Source organism: Equus caballus, chromosome 12, assembly GCF_041296265.1.
Source record: "Equus caballus isolate H_3958 breed thoroughbred chromosome 12, TB-T2T, whole genome shotgun sequence".
NCBI classification, from domain to species: domain Eukaryota; kingdom Metazoa; phylum Chordata; class Mammalia; order Perissodactyla; family Equidae; genus Equus; species Equus caballus.
In genome coordinates, this window is record NC_091695.1 from 2830736 (window position 1) to 2846041 (window position 15306).

The following is a 15306-nucleotide window of genomic DNA, read 5'->3' on the forward strand; positions in this document are numbered from 1 at the left end:
CCTGCAAGGATACCACGCTTGGTTTTATGCCCTGCACTTGCCTTCTTGAATTTTTAAATAATTCTTGAATAGTTGACCCCACATTTTCAGTTTGCACTGGGCCCCACAAATATCCTTTCTGCAGATAAGGAAACCGAGGCTCAGAGAGGTGAAGTAATTTGCCCAAGATTACAGCTAATAACTGGCAGGGCTGGGATTGGAGTAATTTCTACTTTGCTGCTCTGTTTATTGAAATAGAGCCCTGCAGTGAGGCTTGTTTGAATTGCTCTGCAAGGAACAGGGAAGCGGGATAAATTGCACTGGAGAAATACTGATTTCTGTGGAGATGTGCTTATGTGTTCAATAGTTTTGTGTTGCCCTCACCCTGGCCAGTTGCCATCCTTTTCCTTGAGGGGAGGGACCATATCTGTTATTTCTTTTGAGGTTCCTGAAAGTGCCTAGAACAAGGAGCTTCACGGGGGAGCCACTCAGGCTGACCAGGGGGGTTCATGGGTGTCTGTGATTGCAGAGAAAAGATTGAGACCACTGAGTTTACCTTGCTGAGCTATAAAGATACATGAGGATGGAGCAGAATGATCCAACATTGCTCTTGGTCCAGATCTCAACATCACTCCCTCTGTGGCAGGGGTTCAGATCTTTGACTCGGCCACTCCCCTGGCTTTGCTTTCCTCTGTGTGTCTCTTATGCTACCAACCGTTCTGCTCCTGACTCTCCTGGGAGGTTCAGGGTTTGCCCCAGGCCCCTCAGAGGCTGCTAGCCCACCTGGGGTGAATGAAGCCCTGCCCTCTGGCCCTGTTGTCATGGTTACAGGGCACCAGCATGGTGACTTGGAGGAAGGAGCTCTTAGAATGGACAGAGGAAGTCTTGTCCTGTCCAGGTCATCGGCTGGTCACTCCCCCAGGACGGACTTGAGTCAGCCCTCTTAGGGGATGAGCTCTCTGCATCCCAAGAAGGGCATGGTCCTGGCTGTAGAAGGTTCTGGGGATCCCCACGGGGACTCGCTGGCCTCCTGGTGATCTGCTCTGTTTCCCTTCACAGCAGCAAACCCTCTGCTCTGCTCCACTGCCCGCTACCACTGCAAGAACGGCCTCTGCATTGACAAGAGCTTCATCTGCGATGGGCAGAACAACTGTCAGGACAACAGCGACGAGGAAAGCTGTGAAAGTTCTCAAGGTAGGTGCCTCTCAGGCTCTGAAAAGTACTTGCCAGCAGAGAGCCGAGGCCTGCCAGCGGCTGCCTGCGTGAGCGTGGAAGTGGCTCCTCTGCTGGTCCGACCTTGAGCTATCTGTGGCTCCGGGAGACACCTTGCTGTGGCCTGTAGGGCCACAAGCCTTATAAAGAGCCTTTTGTAAAGAGGCCTTGAGCCAGCGCGAACCCACCCCTGGATTTCTGACCCACAGAAGCTGTCAGATAATAGATGTTTGTTTTTTAAGTTTTTAAGTTTTGGGGTAACTCATTGTGTGGTAATAGAGACTAATACACGGAAGATGTCTCCAGCGGGCCCCGTTTTGATTGCACTGGTCGCAGAGAGCTGGTGACGTTGCGGGTGGCAGTGAGGGGCCGGACCTCTGGGAGGGGGTCGCACAGGGTGTTTGCAGAGCAGCCGTCACGTCGAGCACTATGTCAGGTGCCGTTCAGAGCATCTTACTTGCATCTCCTGTTTGGTCCTCACAGTATCCCTGTGGGGGTTCTTCTCACAGAAAAGGAGCCCCATTTTCTAGGTAAAGAGCCCGAGGAACAGAGAGGTTGTTCCGTGGTTGTGCCACGTCCACACAGCGGTAAAGCCAGGATGGGAACTCGGGTCATTGGATGTGCAAACGCACGTTCTCCATCAGCCCATGACACTGTTGTCCGGTTATCACCCTGCTGGGACCAGGAACACCAGGCCCCTCCCCTGTGAGCTCGTGGGGAGGGTGTGTATGCAGCCTGGCATGTTTTCCCTCTTTTTCCCTCAAGTTTTCCTCTCAGTAAGAAGGACTAAGGATACCTGTACCTTTCCTGCTGCAGGAGGATGCTGGGGGGTCAAGCTCTTCCAAAAGGGCCCCCGTGCAGGGTAGTTAATCGAGCATTTTGGCAGTTGGATTGCGGTTTCTTTATCTTGCTGCCTGTATCCTGGTGATAACGCTTGAGGAGAGTTTGGAAAACTGGCCGTGAGGCTTGGCACCTCACCAGAAGCTGACTGTGATGGCTCTGCCCTGTTTCTTCTGTAGCATTGTGTGTGTGTGTGTGTGTGTGTATGAGAAAGAGAGAGAGATAAAGAGAGGGAGAGAGAGAGAGGGAAGAAAGAGGGGAAGAGAGAGAGAGAGGGAGACAGAGAGGAAGGGGAGGGGGGAGAGAGAGCGCAGTCCTTGCTGGGATTTGTCAGTGGGCGGGTCACAGGGTGCCTCCGTGTGTCAGGCCCTGTGCTGCATGCAGGGGAGGTGGATGTGGTCTTGGTTCCTCTTGAATTGTGTTCTTGCCCCCATGTTCATACGCTGAACGCCTAAACCCCAGCGCCTCAGGACGTGGGCTTGTTTGGAAATAGGGTCATTCCAGATGCAGTGAAGATGCGGACCTCCTGGAGTGCGGTGGGCCCCTAGTCCCGTCTGATGGTGTCCTGATGAAAAGGGTGAATTTGGACACAGGCACGCACGTGGGGAGAACCTCGTGTGAGCATGAAGGTGGAAGTTGGGGTGAGGCGTATCTAAGGAACGCCAGGATTGCCAGCAGACCACCAGAAGCTGGGAGAGCGGCGTGGGACGGACTCCGTCAGAGCCTCAGAAGGGGTCAGCCGTGCAGCCTCCAGCCCCAGCCCCGCCACACAGCGAAGTGCTGTCATATAAGCCATGTCGTTTGTGGTACCCTGTTACGGCAGCCCTGGCAGGCCGCCAGCCCCCAGGAAGTCACACGCAGGCAGGGCGCAGCCAACGTAAGTGTCACAGGAGACGTGTGCCCAAGGGGTTGTGACACTGCCCAAGGGTGACCTGACCGGAGAGTAGAAGCAAAGCGAGACGAGGCCCTGGGGGATGGGAGCGTCCTCGATGCACTGGGGAGTGTCTGTCTCCACAGCAGCCCTGGACGTGAAGTCGGCGAGTCAGAACCCCTCCCAGTCCCTTCAGTCCTGACCAGGCCTGTCAGCGCGTCTGTGCCCGGCGTCTCAGGGCGGGGGCCTCGTCCTTCCACTCCGCTCCTGACACCCCGGCCGACCGGGCTTCCCAGTGAGCACCCTGGTGGGGAGCTGGAGTCCGGCTTCCGTGAATAGACACAGAGCTGCATGAAGAGAGGCAGGGGCAGCAACAGCTTTGACCCGCCCCTCTCTGATAAAGGCCCAAATCAAACCCGGTCGCTGAGGGAACGAAGGAAGAGCGTGCTTGTGGCCGCTGGCAGCAGGCCACCTCTGCTCGCTCACTGGCTCTCATGCCTTCCGCCCATCACGGCCAGGCCCGTGTTATATGTGGTCTGTTAGGGAAACTGTCCTTTAGTGCTGCTGAACTTGGAGTTTGGTGTCCCTCACACGTCCTCCCCCTGCCACGTGAGGCCTGTGGGAGATGGGATTTTTAATCTCAGTTCCTCACCCCCTCCCTCTGCCCTGTGACTGGGCAGAGTAGCCAGAGGCAGTGGCCCCACCGCACGGATGCTGGGCTTTGGCTGTGGAAGGTTGGTTACGTGATGGGGAGAGCGCTGTGGAGTGTGCGCACCCTGGTGCTTTGTCTCCTGCACTCGAGTGATCTGCTGGGAGACGAGCGTACCCTGGGAACCTCCTGGTCCAGGGAAGATGTGGGGCCATGTGAAACAGACCTGAACCCATTCTGCAGCCGGGGTCGGGCCCAGCTGAGGCCAAGATACTGCTGACCTGGAGACCCATGAGCAAGAAAGTCAGTCTCTGTTCTTGTCCGTCCCTGAGATTGTTGAGGTGTATGTGTTAGACAGCAAAAGCTGAGTGACGTCAGATCGTCAGGAAACGTGTGTCTGTTTGCAGGTGTTTAGCAGGTATTTATTCATTTATTTTGAGGAAGATTAGCCCTCAGCTAACATCTGCTGCCAATCCTCGTCTTTTTGCTGAGGAAGACTGGCCCTGAGCTAACATCTGTGCCCATCTTCCTCCACCTTATATGTGGGATGCTGCCACAGCATGGCGTGCCAAGTCGTGCCACGTCCACATGCAGGATCCAAACCGGAGAAGCTAGGGCCGCTGAAGCGGAACGTGCGAACTCAACCGCCGTGCCTCCGGGCCGGCCCCTTTACAAGGTATTGATTGATCGCTGCTATGTGCAGTCATCAATGTGCTCTGTGCTGGGCACTGTGCCCAGTAGAGGGACATCCTATATTTTAACAAACCTTTAGATGCCATTGAGTGTAAGACCCACCATTATTTCATGTTTTGCTGAGAAAGAAAAAACGCTGACAATTAAATTATGATGCACTATTGATTTTTAGATGCATTCCACTTTCAGGATGTTAAAACGTGAAACAAATGTGCATCTTAGAACCGAAGAACGGCACTGGGGAGCAGTGCCCGTGTAGTCACGGCAAGGACTGTGGACCTTCTGCGTGCGGTAGGAAGTCAGAGACGAGACAGGTGAAGCTGGTCACAGTGTAGACGGGGTGGTGGCTTCAGGAGGCATGTGAGGCTAAGCAGCGCCAAGATTTGATGACGGGCTGGCTGAGGGTGGGAAGGGATAGAAACAGCCCACAGCGGGTCACCATGGGGAGGCTAATTTTGTGGAACTGAGGACTTTGCTCTACTATTTTCCGGGCGTGCGTGCCTTCTGCCCTTTCCGCTCCAGGCTCCACTAGCGGGATAATTGAGACTGAAAGGAGCTTGTGCTTTTGGAAGACACCTTTGCTTTCTGTCGCAAGATGAAACCAAGTCACCGAGCAGCCACAGATCATTTCTGGAGAAATCATGGAGAGCACGAGATGGGAAAAGTGCTGGTTTTTAGTTTAGTTTTTCAAGTATGAATGGAAAAGAGCTTTATATATTTAAAAAAAATAGTAGTCTGGGTTTAGGGGAATCCAACCAAAACTGTCACAACCCAGAATTTGATGGGTAGTCAATATTCACCACAAAACTCGTGGCCGCCAAATGATGTCGCGAGCTCCATTAGAGGTGCCCTCGGAAAGAGTGGTCACCCCCAGGAATCCTCTTGGCTTTACTTGGAATGAAGCTGCCGGAGGTCGATGAGCAGGAGAAACACGGAAGCCTTTTCCACTCTCCGTTTGAGGGGCTGGAGGCCCAGCTGGGCCGGGAAGGCAGAAGTGCTGGCTGCGTCGGAAGAGCCAGCAGGAGGTGGGGGAGGCTGAGTGTTGCCTTTCTCTACCTGTGGAGCTTTCTTCTTAGCACTGTGTTTGCCTTATGTAAGCTCCTCCTTTCACCGCTGCAGCAGGAGTTCGAGGATTTCCATAGTGTCCCTCATTTAGAAGCAAGTCAGAGTGATTCTCCGCTCACCACAGTAATTGCCTCCTGACTTGTAGCCACCGTGGGACTCTTCAGAGCTGTTTCTTTAGTCTCCCCCATTCCTTGCACAGGTCCCCTTCTCTTCCCTCTCCCGGCTTCTGCCTCCATCTGCCCCTCCCTCTCCGTGGCATGTGCTAGAGTCCCGCCTGGACACCTGGCCGGATGAGCTTCTTCCTGAGGCGAATGGACAAGGTCTCAGGGCTCGTTGCCCTCTGCAGTTTCTGAGACCCGGGGCTGCTGTGCTGTGCTGCTTGCGTGTGCAGGGGCCATTTATCCATCCAGGCCAGGGACAGCTGGTGGCCCCCAGCCCCTACCACCGCCCCCATCACTTTTACTCTCTTGACTCTTCCTCATGTTCCTCCTCATGTTCATGTTCATTCCTCATGTTCATTCAAACGCAAGTCATTTGCAGCGTGCCTGCTGCTGCCCGGCCCCACCCAGCTTCTGGAAGAAAAACAAAGCTAGAGCAGATCAAAGCTGCTCGCAGTCTGCAGGGGAGAAACATAATGCCTTACAGATAATCACCCTGAAGCGTGACAGATGCTGTAACAGAGGACTGAGCAGCACGCCGTGGGAGACAGGACGTGACTGGATGGTGAGGAATGACCGTTTTTCCTAGGGGGATATGGCAAGGCTTCAGAGAAATTAAATCTCTGCCCTCAGTCTTTCAGGATAAATAAAAATGGACCCAGAAACAAGCATGAGGCTGGGCCTCTAGCCAGAGGGAGACAGCGAGTCTGTGTGACTGGAGCAAAGTGTGCATGCGTGTGTAGGGTGGAGGCCTGTGGGGGGCATGAAGCTGTCAGGGTGGGTTGAGCTGGCTTGAGGAGGCCTCTTCCCTGCATGTTTCACTTGCAAGGTGGAGCCAGAGGAGGGAAATCAGGAGAAATGAGACACTCAACCCTGGTAAAGGAATTCGCAGAAGGGGCTGATAATCACTGCCCACACTGAGCCCCGCTCTCCCAGTGGCAGGGGAGATCTGATTGAGACCTGGGGACACCGTCAATGAGACTGGAGTAACAGATGCTGTGAGTTCTCCAAGATGAGAATAGTATGCAGGGTAGACGACCATGGGCTGGGTATTCCCCTCAGCCTTGACTAGTAGCTCAAAAATCTTTCTTGGGTTGTGCCATCCACTATTAATCTTCTTTTTTGAGCCCCAGTTCAGCCTGTGAAAAGCGGAACTGTCTCTTGGTTCTGCAGTGCCACAGAAGGACACCTACCACATCCCTCTGCATGTCCGCTTCCGTGAGCTCTTGTGCCCTCTGTAGCGCGTGCGCTGCTCAGATTTGCATCTGTGGGTCGGCTTTTACTGAAGGTCTCCTTTTGCAGAGCACACTGCTGGGTGCTCTGAGAAGTCAAGAGGATTCCTGGGCGCTGCTCTCTTCTCTTGTGGCTTATTTTCCAGTAGGAGAGGAAGTCCAGGAATACACCACCATGCCTTTGACCAACGTTACTGAGAAATGTTGCATTAAGCCGCATGTGTGAAAGTACACATTAATGCGCCGTGTATTCCGGGTGCCAGGGTCTGTTAGATGTGTTGTGTTAGCTTCCCTGCCCCAGCTCCTTCCACACTCTATGCTCCACTCACGACCTTGGGAAGGACCAGCCCTCCACTCTTCAAGCCAGTTCCCACCCACCTCAGCCACTAATGACCCAACTAGACGTGCACACCTGACCCAAGGCCAGTCAGTCCACGGGCTGGCGGGCAGCGAGTCAGAATGGCTCTCTCACGCTCAGACACTCGGGGCTGAATCAGCTGTGGGAGGCTCAGCAAACATCAGTAGGGAGGGGACACAGCTGTGTGGGAGCCACAGTCAGCAAGGGCAGAATTCATAGTCGAGGTGCCGGTCTGCCTGCAGGAGGTGCCTGAGTGGCCGGAGGGGACGGAGACCGCGTGGCATTCATGGAGTCCTGCCAGACCAGCGTTACTACTTTAGACAAGCAGGAGGGAATGGTCAAACGGGAGCAGAGAAGGATGCGTGCAGATCCTTTGGGGACCTTCGGCATCTAGGGTCTAGTGTTTCTTCTCTGATTCTTTCTGACGTTAGCTTCTTAGTTGGGAGACTTGAGCTGGTCCAGGGACTGTGTGCGGTCAGCCCTCCGGCCACGGGTTCCACATCTGTGGATGTGGCTCGAAAGGCCTACGATGGTTGCATCTGCACTGAACATGTACAGACGTTTGTTTTCTTATCATTATACCCTAAACAGTACAGTATACCAACTCTTTGCATTGTATTAGACATTGTAAGTAATCCTGAGATGATTTAAAGTATACACAAGGATGTGCACAGGTTATATGTGAATACTGTGCCATTTTATGTAACAGACTTGAGCACCTATGGATTTTGGTATCCGCGGGGGTACTGGAACCAATCCCCCAAGGGCACGTAGGGACAACTGTAAGAGTTAGGAAATAGTCTAAGCTGCCGTAACAAACAGACCCCATCATACAGTGGCTAAAATAAGACGGAGGTTATAGCTCAAATAAGTGCCTTAAATAAGATGAAGTCTCTCACATGTGGCAGCCTAGACGTGAGCAGCCTGGACCCACGGGGAGCCCTGCCCTCCTCGGGGCTCCCCAAGCTGCTCCAGTGTCACCGTTCCTCAGAAGTCAGGAAGGAGGAAGGAAGGGGAGCGCCAGGACAGGCTGCTTCCTCTTTGGGGGGGGGTGCCCCCCAAATTGCACACATCTCTCTTATTCATAATCTGGTGCCTGGACTTGGTCTCATGACCGTGCCTCACTGCATGGGAGCCGAGAAGCGTTTTCTTTCTCGTTGTGGGTACTTACGTGCCCAGCTCAGGCTCGGGAGTCTATGTCCTGAAAAGGCAGAAAGGGAGAATGGGGGAACCTTTAGCCTCAGTCTCTGACACAGGCTCTTTTAAACTGAGCCGATAGTTCAGAGGTCGGTTTATGGCAACAGCACGTCCTGTTGGTTTTGCGCACTGACCGCCAGCAGACCACATACTTTATCCGAGTGGCGTCGATCCCCAGAGCCTGAGAGAGGGCACTCAGTGCGTGCATTGCTTCCTCGGTCTCTCTCAAACAAAACAGATCTGAGCCAGCGTGCTCCGCACTGCCAACAGGGGAAACCGAGGTGCATGTCCAGTGGAGGCCCCGCTGCACCCCGAGTGTCTGGGTGGAGAGGCGCTTCACGTGTTGTTTCCTCCTGCATGGACTCACTGTAAACCGACTGTGGCCCTTCGAGAGCCCGGCTCTCACCTTGATTTGGGAGTGTCGTCAAGGATATCGTCGTTCTTCAGATGGCAGGAACCTGACTCTGAGGAGGCTTTTTTCACTGAAGTCAGTGGACCTCAGATTTGGGTCACTCTGCATCTGAAGGAAATCTCCACGGACAGCAGCTTTGTCCTCACGAGCTGAGGCAGGCGATGTTGCCCACGTGGCTCAGAGCCTTTTATAGATTCCCCCCCGAGCTCTCTTGGTCTGCCTGTGCCTGCCTGCCTCCTTCTGGAATACGCTGTCTGTTCGGGGAGGTGAGTTTGTGGTGCCTGCCCCCCCGTACGCAGCCCCATGCTGTGCTCAGCACAGTTACTTCTCCTTCTCCCAACCGTGGTGTGGCAGTTTTAGACGGTCCCCATTCTTTGCCGTCCGTCCCATCAAGAAGTGGAGCCTGTCGCTTCCCCTGGAAACCGGGCCAGCTTTTGTGACTGTTGCCATCAGTGGAGTGTGGTGGCAGTGATGCTGCATGACTTCTGCGGCTAAGATGTAAAAGGCTGTGCAGCTTCTTCCCTGGTCTCTGGAGTCCTCCCCGGAAAGCTTCAGCTGCCCTGAGGCCGCCGCACTCTAAGGAAGCCCAGACCAGTCTACACCAGAGAGGCCGTGGAGAGAGGGCTGCGTCAGCTGCCGTCTGATGGCCACGGTAGGTGAGGCCCTGAGCTGGCTGGAACTGGCGCTCCTTTCCTGAACGCCTGAGCTGCGGGAACTGTGAGAGAATGAAACATCATTTAAGCCATTACGTTACATAGTAGCTAACTGCAACCTCGGCCAGTCAAAAGGTGTCTTCCTGTGCAGTTGACCTGCTCCTCGAGGTGGAGAAGCTGACTGACTCAGACCCTTTCCCGGACCCTCCTTTCCTGAGATGGCTTTCCTGTGGCCTTGTGTTCCTGAGCTCTCGAAGGTGGCGTCGCACACTGACCCCCAGGCTGTGCTGTGTCGTGACTCAGGCACACAGAGCTGTCCCTGATGGCCCCACAGTCACGTCCCCAGAACGACGCCCCAGTCCCTGCTCACCTTGGGCACAATCCATGGAGGCTGCGTGAGGTGCTTCTGACAGCAGCTGAGCCTGAGTCCCTGACCCACCACTTCCTCGGCGTGAGGCAGAAGCCTGGGGGAAGCTTAAATTCTCTCCGTTGAGAAACAGAGGAGAGCGTTAGATGTGAGAAGGTTAAAACGCCATCAGGCTTTGTGTCTACATTTTAGGAACAAGCTGATTTCCAAGACCTCCCCATCACCTTAGCAACTGTATCAGCCATATTTGAGATACAAGACATTCAGAGCCGAGACTTTGCATAGGGTCGGTTAGTGGCTCTGTGACTTTGGGCAAGTTGCTTAGCCACTCTGAGCCTCTTCAACACCAAGATGACAAAGCCTTCCTCCAGATTTGCTGGAAGGAGAAGTGAGAGAAGACTGCAGAGCACTCAGCTCAGAGCAGGTGCTCGTGAGTGTGGGCTCCATTCCCCGTGGGGCAGCCCCTCTATAAAAACAACAACTGCTATAGTTGCTGGCCGAGCCTCTTCATCTCTGGAGAAACACCAAATGTGAAAGAAGCAGGTGAGCCCTCCAGGGTGCCCTGTCTCTGCCAGCTAACAAGGTTTTCTCCTCCTGCCTACCAGCAAGGAGCCAGCCCCAGCTTGGTTCCATCTGGCATCTTGCTTCCTGGCCTAACAGAAGTGGGGTTGCCGTGGAACGTTCCGGAGGGTGAACGTTCAGATATAGGCGGGGGTGAAGCGAGTCAGGGATGGAGGATGCTCGGGAGGGCTGCTGTGGTCTGAAGTGTCTCAGTAATAACTTCCCCGTTATGTCGGTGGAGAAACCGTCGTCTTGGTAGATAGCAGGTGAGTCTCATGTTCGCCTGTTCGTTCAGCAGGAATTACTGCGTGTCAGGCACCAGGGACGCGTCATCGAGGAAGAGAGGCCCCTGTGTTATGTGGTTCTCCGATTTCTCAGGACTGGCAGCAGTTTAAAAGCCGTGTGTAAATCTTGATTAGTTTGGAGGAAATCGCGCTGGTTATCAGGAACGACAAAGACTTGTCTTCTGATTGCCAAGAGTCGTCTCTCAGAGCAGAAGTTGTGAGGTAGAATCTGGAAGAAAAGGGAGCGAGTCGCTGGAGCCACTGGCCATCCTCCTAGAGGGTCACGCGGAGACGCTGGGAAAAGACGAGTTGCCTCAGGTTAATTTATGGCGTGTTTCCTATTAGAATTGCAAAACTCGCACAATCAGAGGGTGTTAAAATACGGCTTCACGTCACATGTAATCCAGGCTATATTTAAACTTGGGCTAGGAACTGAAATGTGAAACAAAAACGAGAAGAAACTATACTAATTTGCTGGATTCTGGACTTCTCTGGATTCTGCTGTGGTCTTTTTTTGTTTCCATCTCTGTTCCTTACTGTTTTTCATTAAAAGTGTTTAGAACCAGAACCATACCATGCGTTTACAGAATTACTCAGCTGGAACGCACCAGAAGCCTCTGAACTGGTGGCCGTCTGAGCCCCCGGCCCCCACCCAGCCCAGCGTGTGACGGGCGGGATAACGTCGTGGCTGCAGCGGTGTCCGCAGGACGGGGTCCCGTGTGGGCTCTGCCAGTTCAGGGGCAGTGGCAGCATTAGTGGAAATGCCTTCAAGGGCGGCCGTTCTCTGCCTGGTCGACCCTCCAGCTTCCAATCTGGTAGAAAATTCAGATGGTGGTGTCAGATGTTTCTATCCTCCAGGAAAAGATGTGGAAAGTGGAAATGAGGGTGAGCAGGTTCCGTGGAGGCGGAAGTTACGACGGGGGGACAGCGTGGCTGGCATCAAGGAGGGTTGGAGCTAGAAGAGTTACCCTGGAGAGTGTCTAGTTACAGTGACGCTTAACCCGCACCGGTAGGGAGGGTATGGGAGAGAGCGCATTTGGAAATGTTGACGGTGAGCAGAATGGTGGGGCAGGGGGCAGAGGCATGACTGGCGTTTAATGGAGGGGGTCAGGGAAATTAAAGTCCTTCATCGTGGGGTACAGTCTCTCAAAGCAGCGAATTATCCCCCCGCCCCCAAATACCAGTTCCCACTCGGCTTGAGAAACATTAGACCAACTCTCTCATTTTATAAAGGAGAAAATGGAGGCCCAGAGAGGCCCAGACAAACGTGATTTGTCCAAGGTCACACAGCTTGGAAATGGCAAGAGTGGACAGGAACCCAGTTTTTCAGACCCTAAAACTCAGTTCTCTTCCCATTATGTTCTTTGTAAGGGAGAGAAAACTTAAGACTTAATAATTAGAGGGGAAATATCCGCATGGTATTGTGAACGGTATTGACACCTTGCATGCTGTGCCATTTGACACACCTACGTCTCCAAAGGCAGGAGCGAAAAAATAGGAGTGTGTATCTGAAATACCGCACTTTGGCCAATTGGAGGCTGTCAGCTGAGCTCTGTATTCAGTTGAGAGTCCTGAGCTGGTTTGTTTGGGGTTTTTAAACAGTTTTATTGATATAACTTACATGCCATGCAAGTCACCCATTTAAAGTGCTCAATTCAGTGTTTTTTAGTATATTTACCCAGTCGGAGCACAATCTAATTTTAGTGCATTTCCAGAAAGAAACCGTGTGCCCATCAGCAGTCATTTCCCACTGACCCCCTGCTCTCCTCCCTCGCCCACCTTCTGTTTCTATGGATTTTCCTTTTCTAGACATTTCGCTTCAATAGAATCCTGGAACGTGTGCTCTTTGTGACTGGCGTGGTTCACTTGGCATGATGCTGTCAAGGTTCATCTAAGTCGTGGCAGGTGCCGGGACTTCATTTCCTTTTATTGCCGAATGACATTCTGTTGTATGGATATACCACATTTTATTTACCTGCGCAGCCATCGGTGGACATGTGGGTTATTTTCACCTCTTGGCTATTATAAATAATGCTGCTATGAGCATTTGTGTATGAGTTTCGTACAGACCTGTGTTTTCATTTCTCTCGGGCGTATGCCTGGCAGTGGCACTGCTGGGTCGTCTGGTGACGCTGGCTTATTCTTTAAGGAACTGCCAGACAGTGTCCCAAAGGGGCTGCACCATTTTGCATTCCCACCAGGGTTCTGATTTCTGCACATCCTCCCCAGCACTTGTTATTGTCTGTTTTTTTGATGATAGCCATCCTTGGGGTGTGAAGTAAAGTGACAGTGTGGATTTGACTTGCATTTTCCTAATGACTGCTGACGTGGGGCATCTTTCCATGTGCTGACTGATTGTTTCTATATCTTCTCTGGAGAAAGGTCTGTTCAGATCCTTTGCCCATTTTTAAGTTGGGTTGCCTTTTTATTGTTGCATTGTAAGTCAACACGTCCTTTATCAGATATATGATTCACAGATATTTCCTCTCATTCTGTTTGTTGTCTTTTCGCTTTGTTGACAGTCTCATTTGCAGCACAAAAGTTTTTCATTTTGATGAAGTCCAGTTCATCTGTTTTTTTTCTTCTGTTCTTTGTGCTTTTGGTATCATATCTAATAAACCATTGCCTGATCCAGGCTGGCAAATATTTACTCCGTGTTTTTTCTGAGAGTTTTATAGTTCTGGCGCTTACGTTTAGGCTGAGATCCATTTTGAGCTCGTTTTTGTGGATGGTGTGAGGTAAGGGTCCACCTTCATTCCTTTGCGTGTGGTATCCAGCTGTACCTGCCCCTTTTGTTGAAAAGGCTATTCTTTCCCCATTGAATTGTCTGGGCATCCTTGTCTGCTTCATTTTAATAAATACACTACCCAGACTCCCTCAGCTGTATTTCTGGTCTGGGGACAGATTCACGAGTAGTGTGTGACAGTCCTTGCCTTCTAAAGATTCACGTTCACTAAAGACGAGCCAAGAAACAAACATGAAAGAAGACAAAGCTGTGCCCTGATAGAGCAAACATTTTTCACTTTTTTTTTTTTTTGAGGAAGATTAGCCCTGAGCTAACTGCTGCCAATCCTCCTTTTTTTGCTGAGGAAGACTGGCCCTGAGCTAACATCCGTGCCCATCTTCCTCTACTTTATATGTGGGATGCCTACCAGAGCATGGCTTGCCAAGGGGTGCCATGTCCACACCTGGGATCTGAACCAGCGAATCCTGGGCCACCAAAGCAGAATATGCGAACTTAACTGCTGCACCACCGGGCCGGCCCCCATTTTTTTTTTAGGTGGTCAGATCCCTTCCTTGCTGGACGAGTTCATAATACCACGTACCTCTCCTTCATAAAGCCAGTGGCCATCTCCTTCATTAGCATAACAGTCCTTTTTACTCCACAGGTGGTGGTAGCTGTAGCCATATTTATACTAAGTGGAAGCTGTTGTGAGTATTTACTATGTGCCCGGCACTTCTCTGAGCACTGTGTACATATCATTCATTTAAACCTTACCAGAACCCCATGAGCCAGTCACTATTGTCCATGTTTTATCAATGAAGAAAATGAGGACCAGAGAGGTTAGTTAATTTGCTCTGGGTTGCTCAGCTCATAGGTGAAGGGGCCAGATTTGAACCCAGCAACCCAGCTCCAGACCCCAGTCCACACTTTGGGCATTTCAACAATGGGGTTAAACTGCGTCTCTCATTCGCAGTTCTGTCTCCAGTGTCCAGCACGCAGTTGGCATTCAGTAATCACCTGCTGAATTCACGACTGGATGAAATGCGTAAATGACTAGAGGAACAATCCAGACAGAACGGCCATGGCTGAGGGAAGGGAGGATTGATTTATGGGAGAAACGTAGAGGAATGAAAGCCATAGATAGAGTTTAAGAGTCTCCTTGGAAGTGATGATGGAAGCCACGAGGCGCCCTGGGGGAGAATGTTTAACATGGAGCACGGGGTGGGGTCGGGGGCAGGAGTGAGGGTCGGGGAGCGCAGGGTCCAGGCTGGAACATAAATGAGGAACCACCCAGCTTACGGTGCAGCCGTGGAGCGGTCTGTGTGAGAAGAGTCTGGAACTGCTGTCAGGTGAGCACACACCCCCGGAGCGTCCAGCCCCGTCGTTTGAAGGGTGCTGGCTGGGGGAGCCTGTGCTCCGCAGGGTGCAGGGCAGACCAGCGAGGGCTCCCCTTGGATCGGCAAGACGTCGATGGCCCTGAGAATATGGTGCAGCATGTGTACCAAACCGTTACCGCTCTGGCAAATATCGCCAGTTGTGGAAATGCAGAGAAGTGGGGTCTCAGGCCGGGGAGCGGGTTTCGCAGACGAGGAAAGCTTGATGGGCTCTCGGGGCGGCGGATGCTAGGACTTTGAGCCCCAGCGGGGAGGGTGAGGCTGCGCCAGTGAGAGACCGCAGGCAGAGTGTGGGGGTGTCTTCCCTGCGGATGCTGTGCCCGCCACCCGCGAACCCGTGAAGCAGAGAGCAGCAACCACCAGTGTCTCTGCATGCCAGGCCCCGGTCACTCGAGCTTCACACACACGTGGGAATCCTTTGAGGACGTTTCTCCTGTTATCATGACCCCATTTACAGGGGAGGAACGTAGGTAAGGGAGCCTGTGGGACTGGCACAAGGACGTTTTGGTGGTTGATTTTGTCTGTCCCCTTGGCTGGGCTAAGGGATGACCAGAGAGCTGGGACAGCATTTCTGAGTGCCTCTATGAGGGCGTTTCTGGAAGCGATTAGCGTTTCAATGGGTAGCCTGAGTGAAGCAGATGGCCCTCCCCAGTGTG

General features: G+C 52.7%; 1 protein-coding gene across 17 annotated transcripts in view; it reads left to right on the top strand.

The window, feature by feature from the left end:
• LDLRAD3 (low density lipoprotein receptor class A domain containing 3) overlaps window positions 1-15306 on the top strand; it is a 417721-nt gene that overhangs the window by 313051 nt on the left and 89364 nt on the right. For 11 of the 17 annotated variants that reach the window (XM_070229297.1, XM_023653878.2, XM_070229296.1 and 8 more), the window contains one exon: window positions 1039-1173. In XM_070229297.1, coding sequence (XP_070085398.1) covers window positions 1039-1173 — 135 coding nt within the window. The remainder of the gene's footprint in view (window positions 1-1038; window positions 1174-15306) is intronic. The other 6 variants (XM_070229298.1, XM_070229294.1, XM_070229303.1 and 3 more) reach the window with 1 other exon arrangement.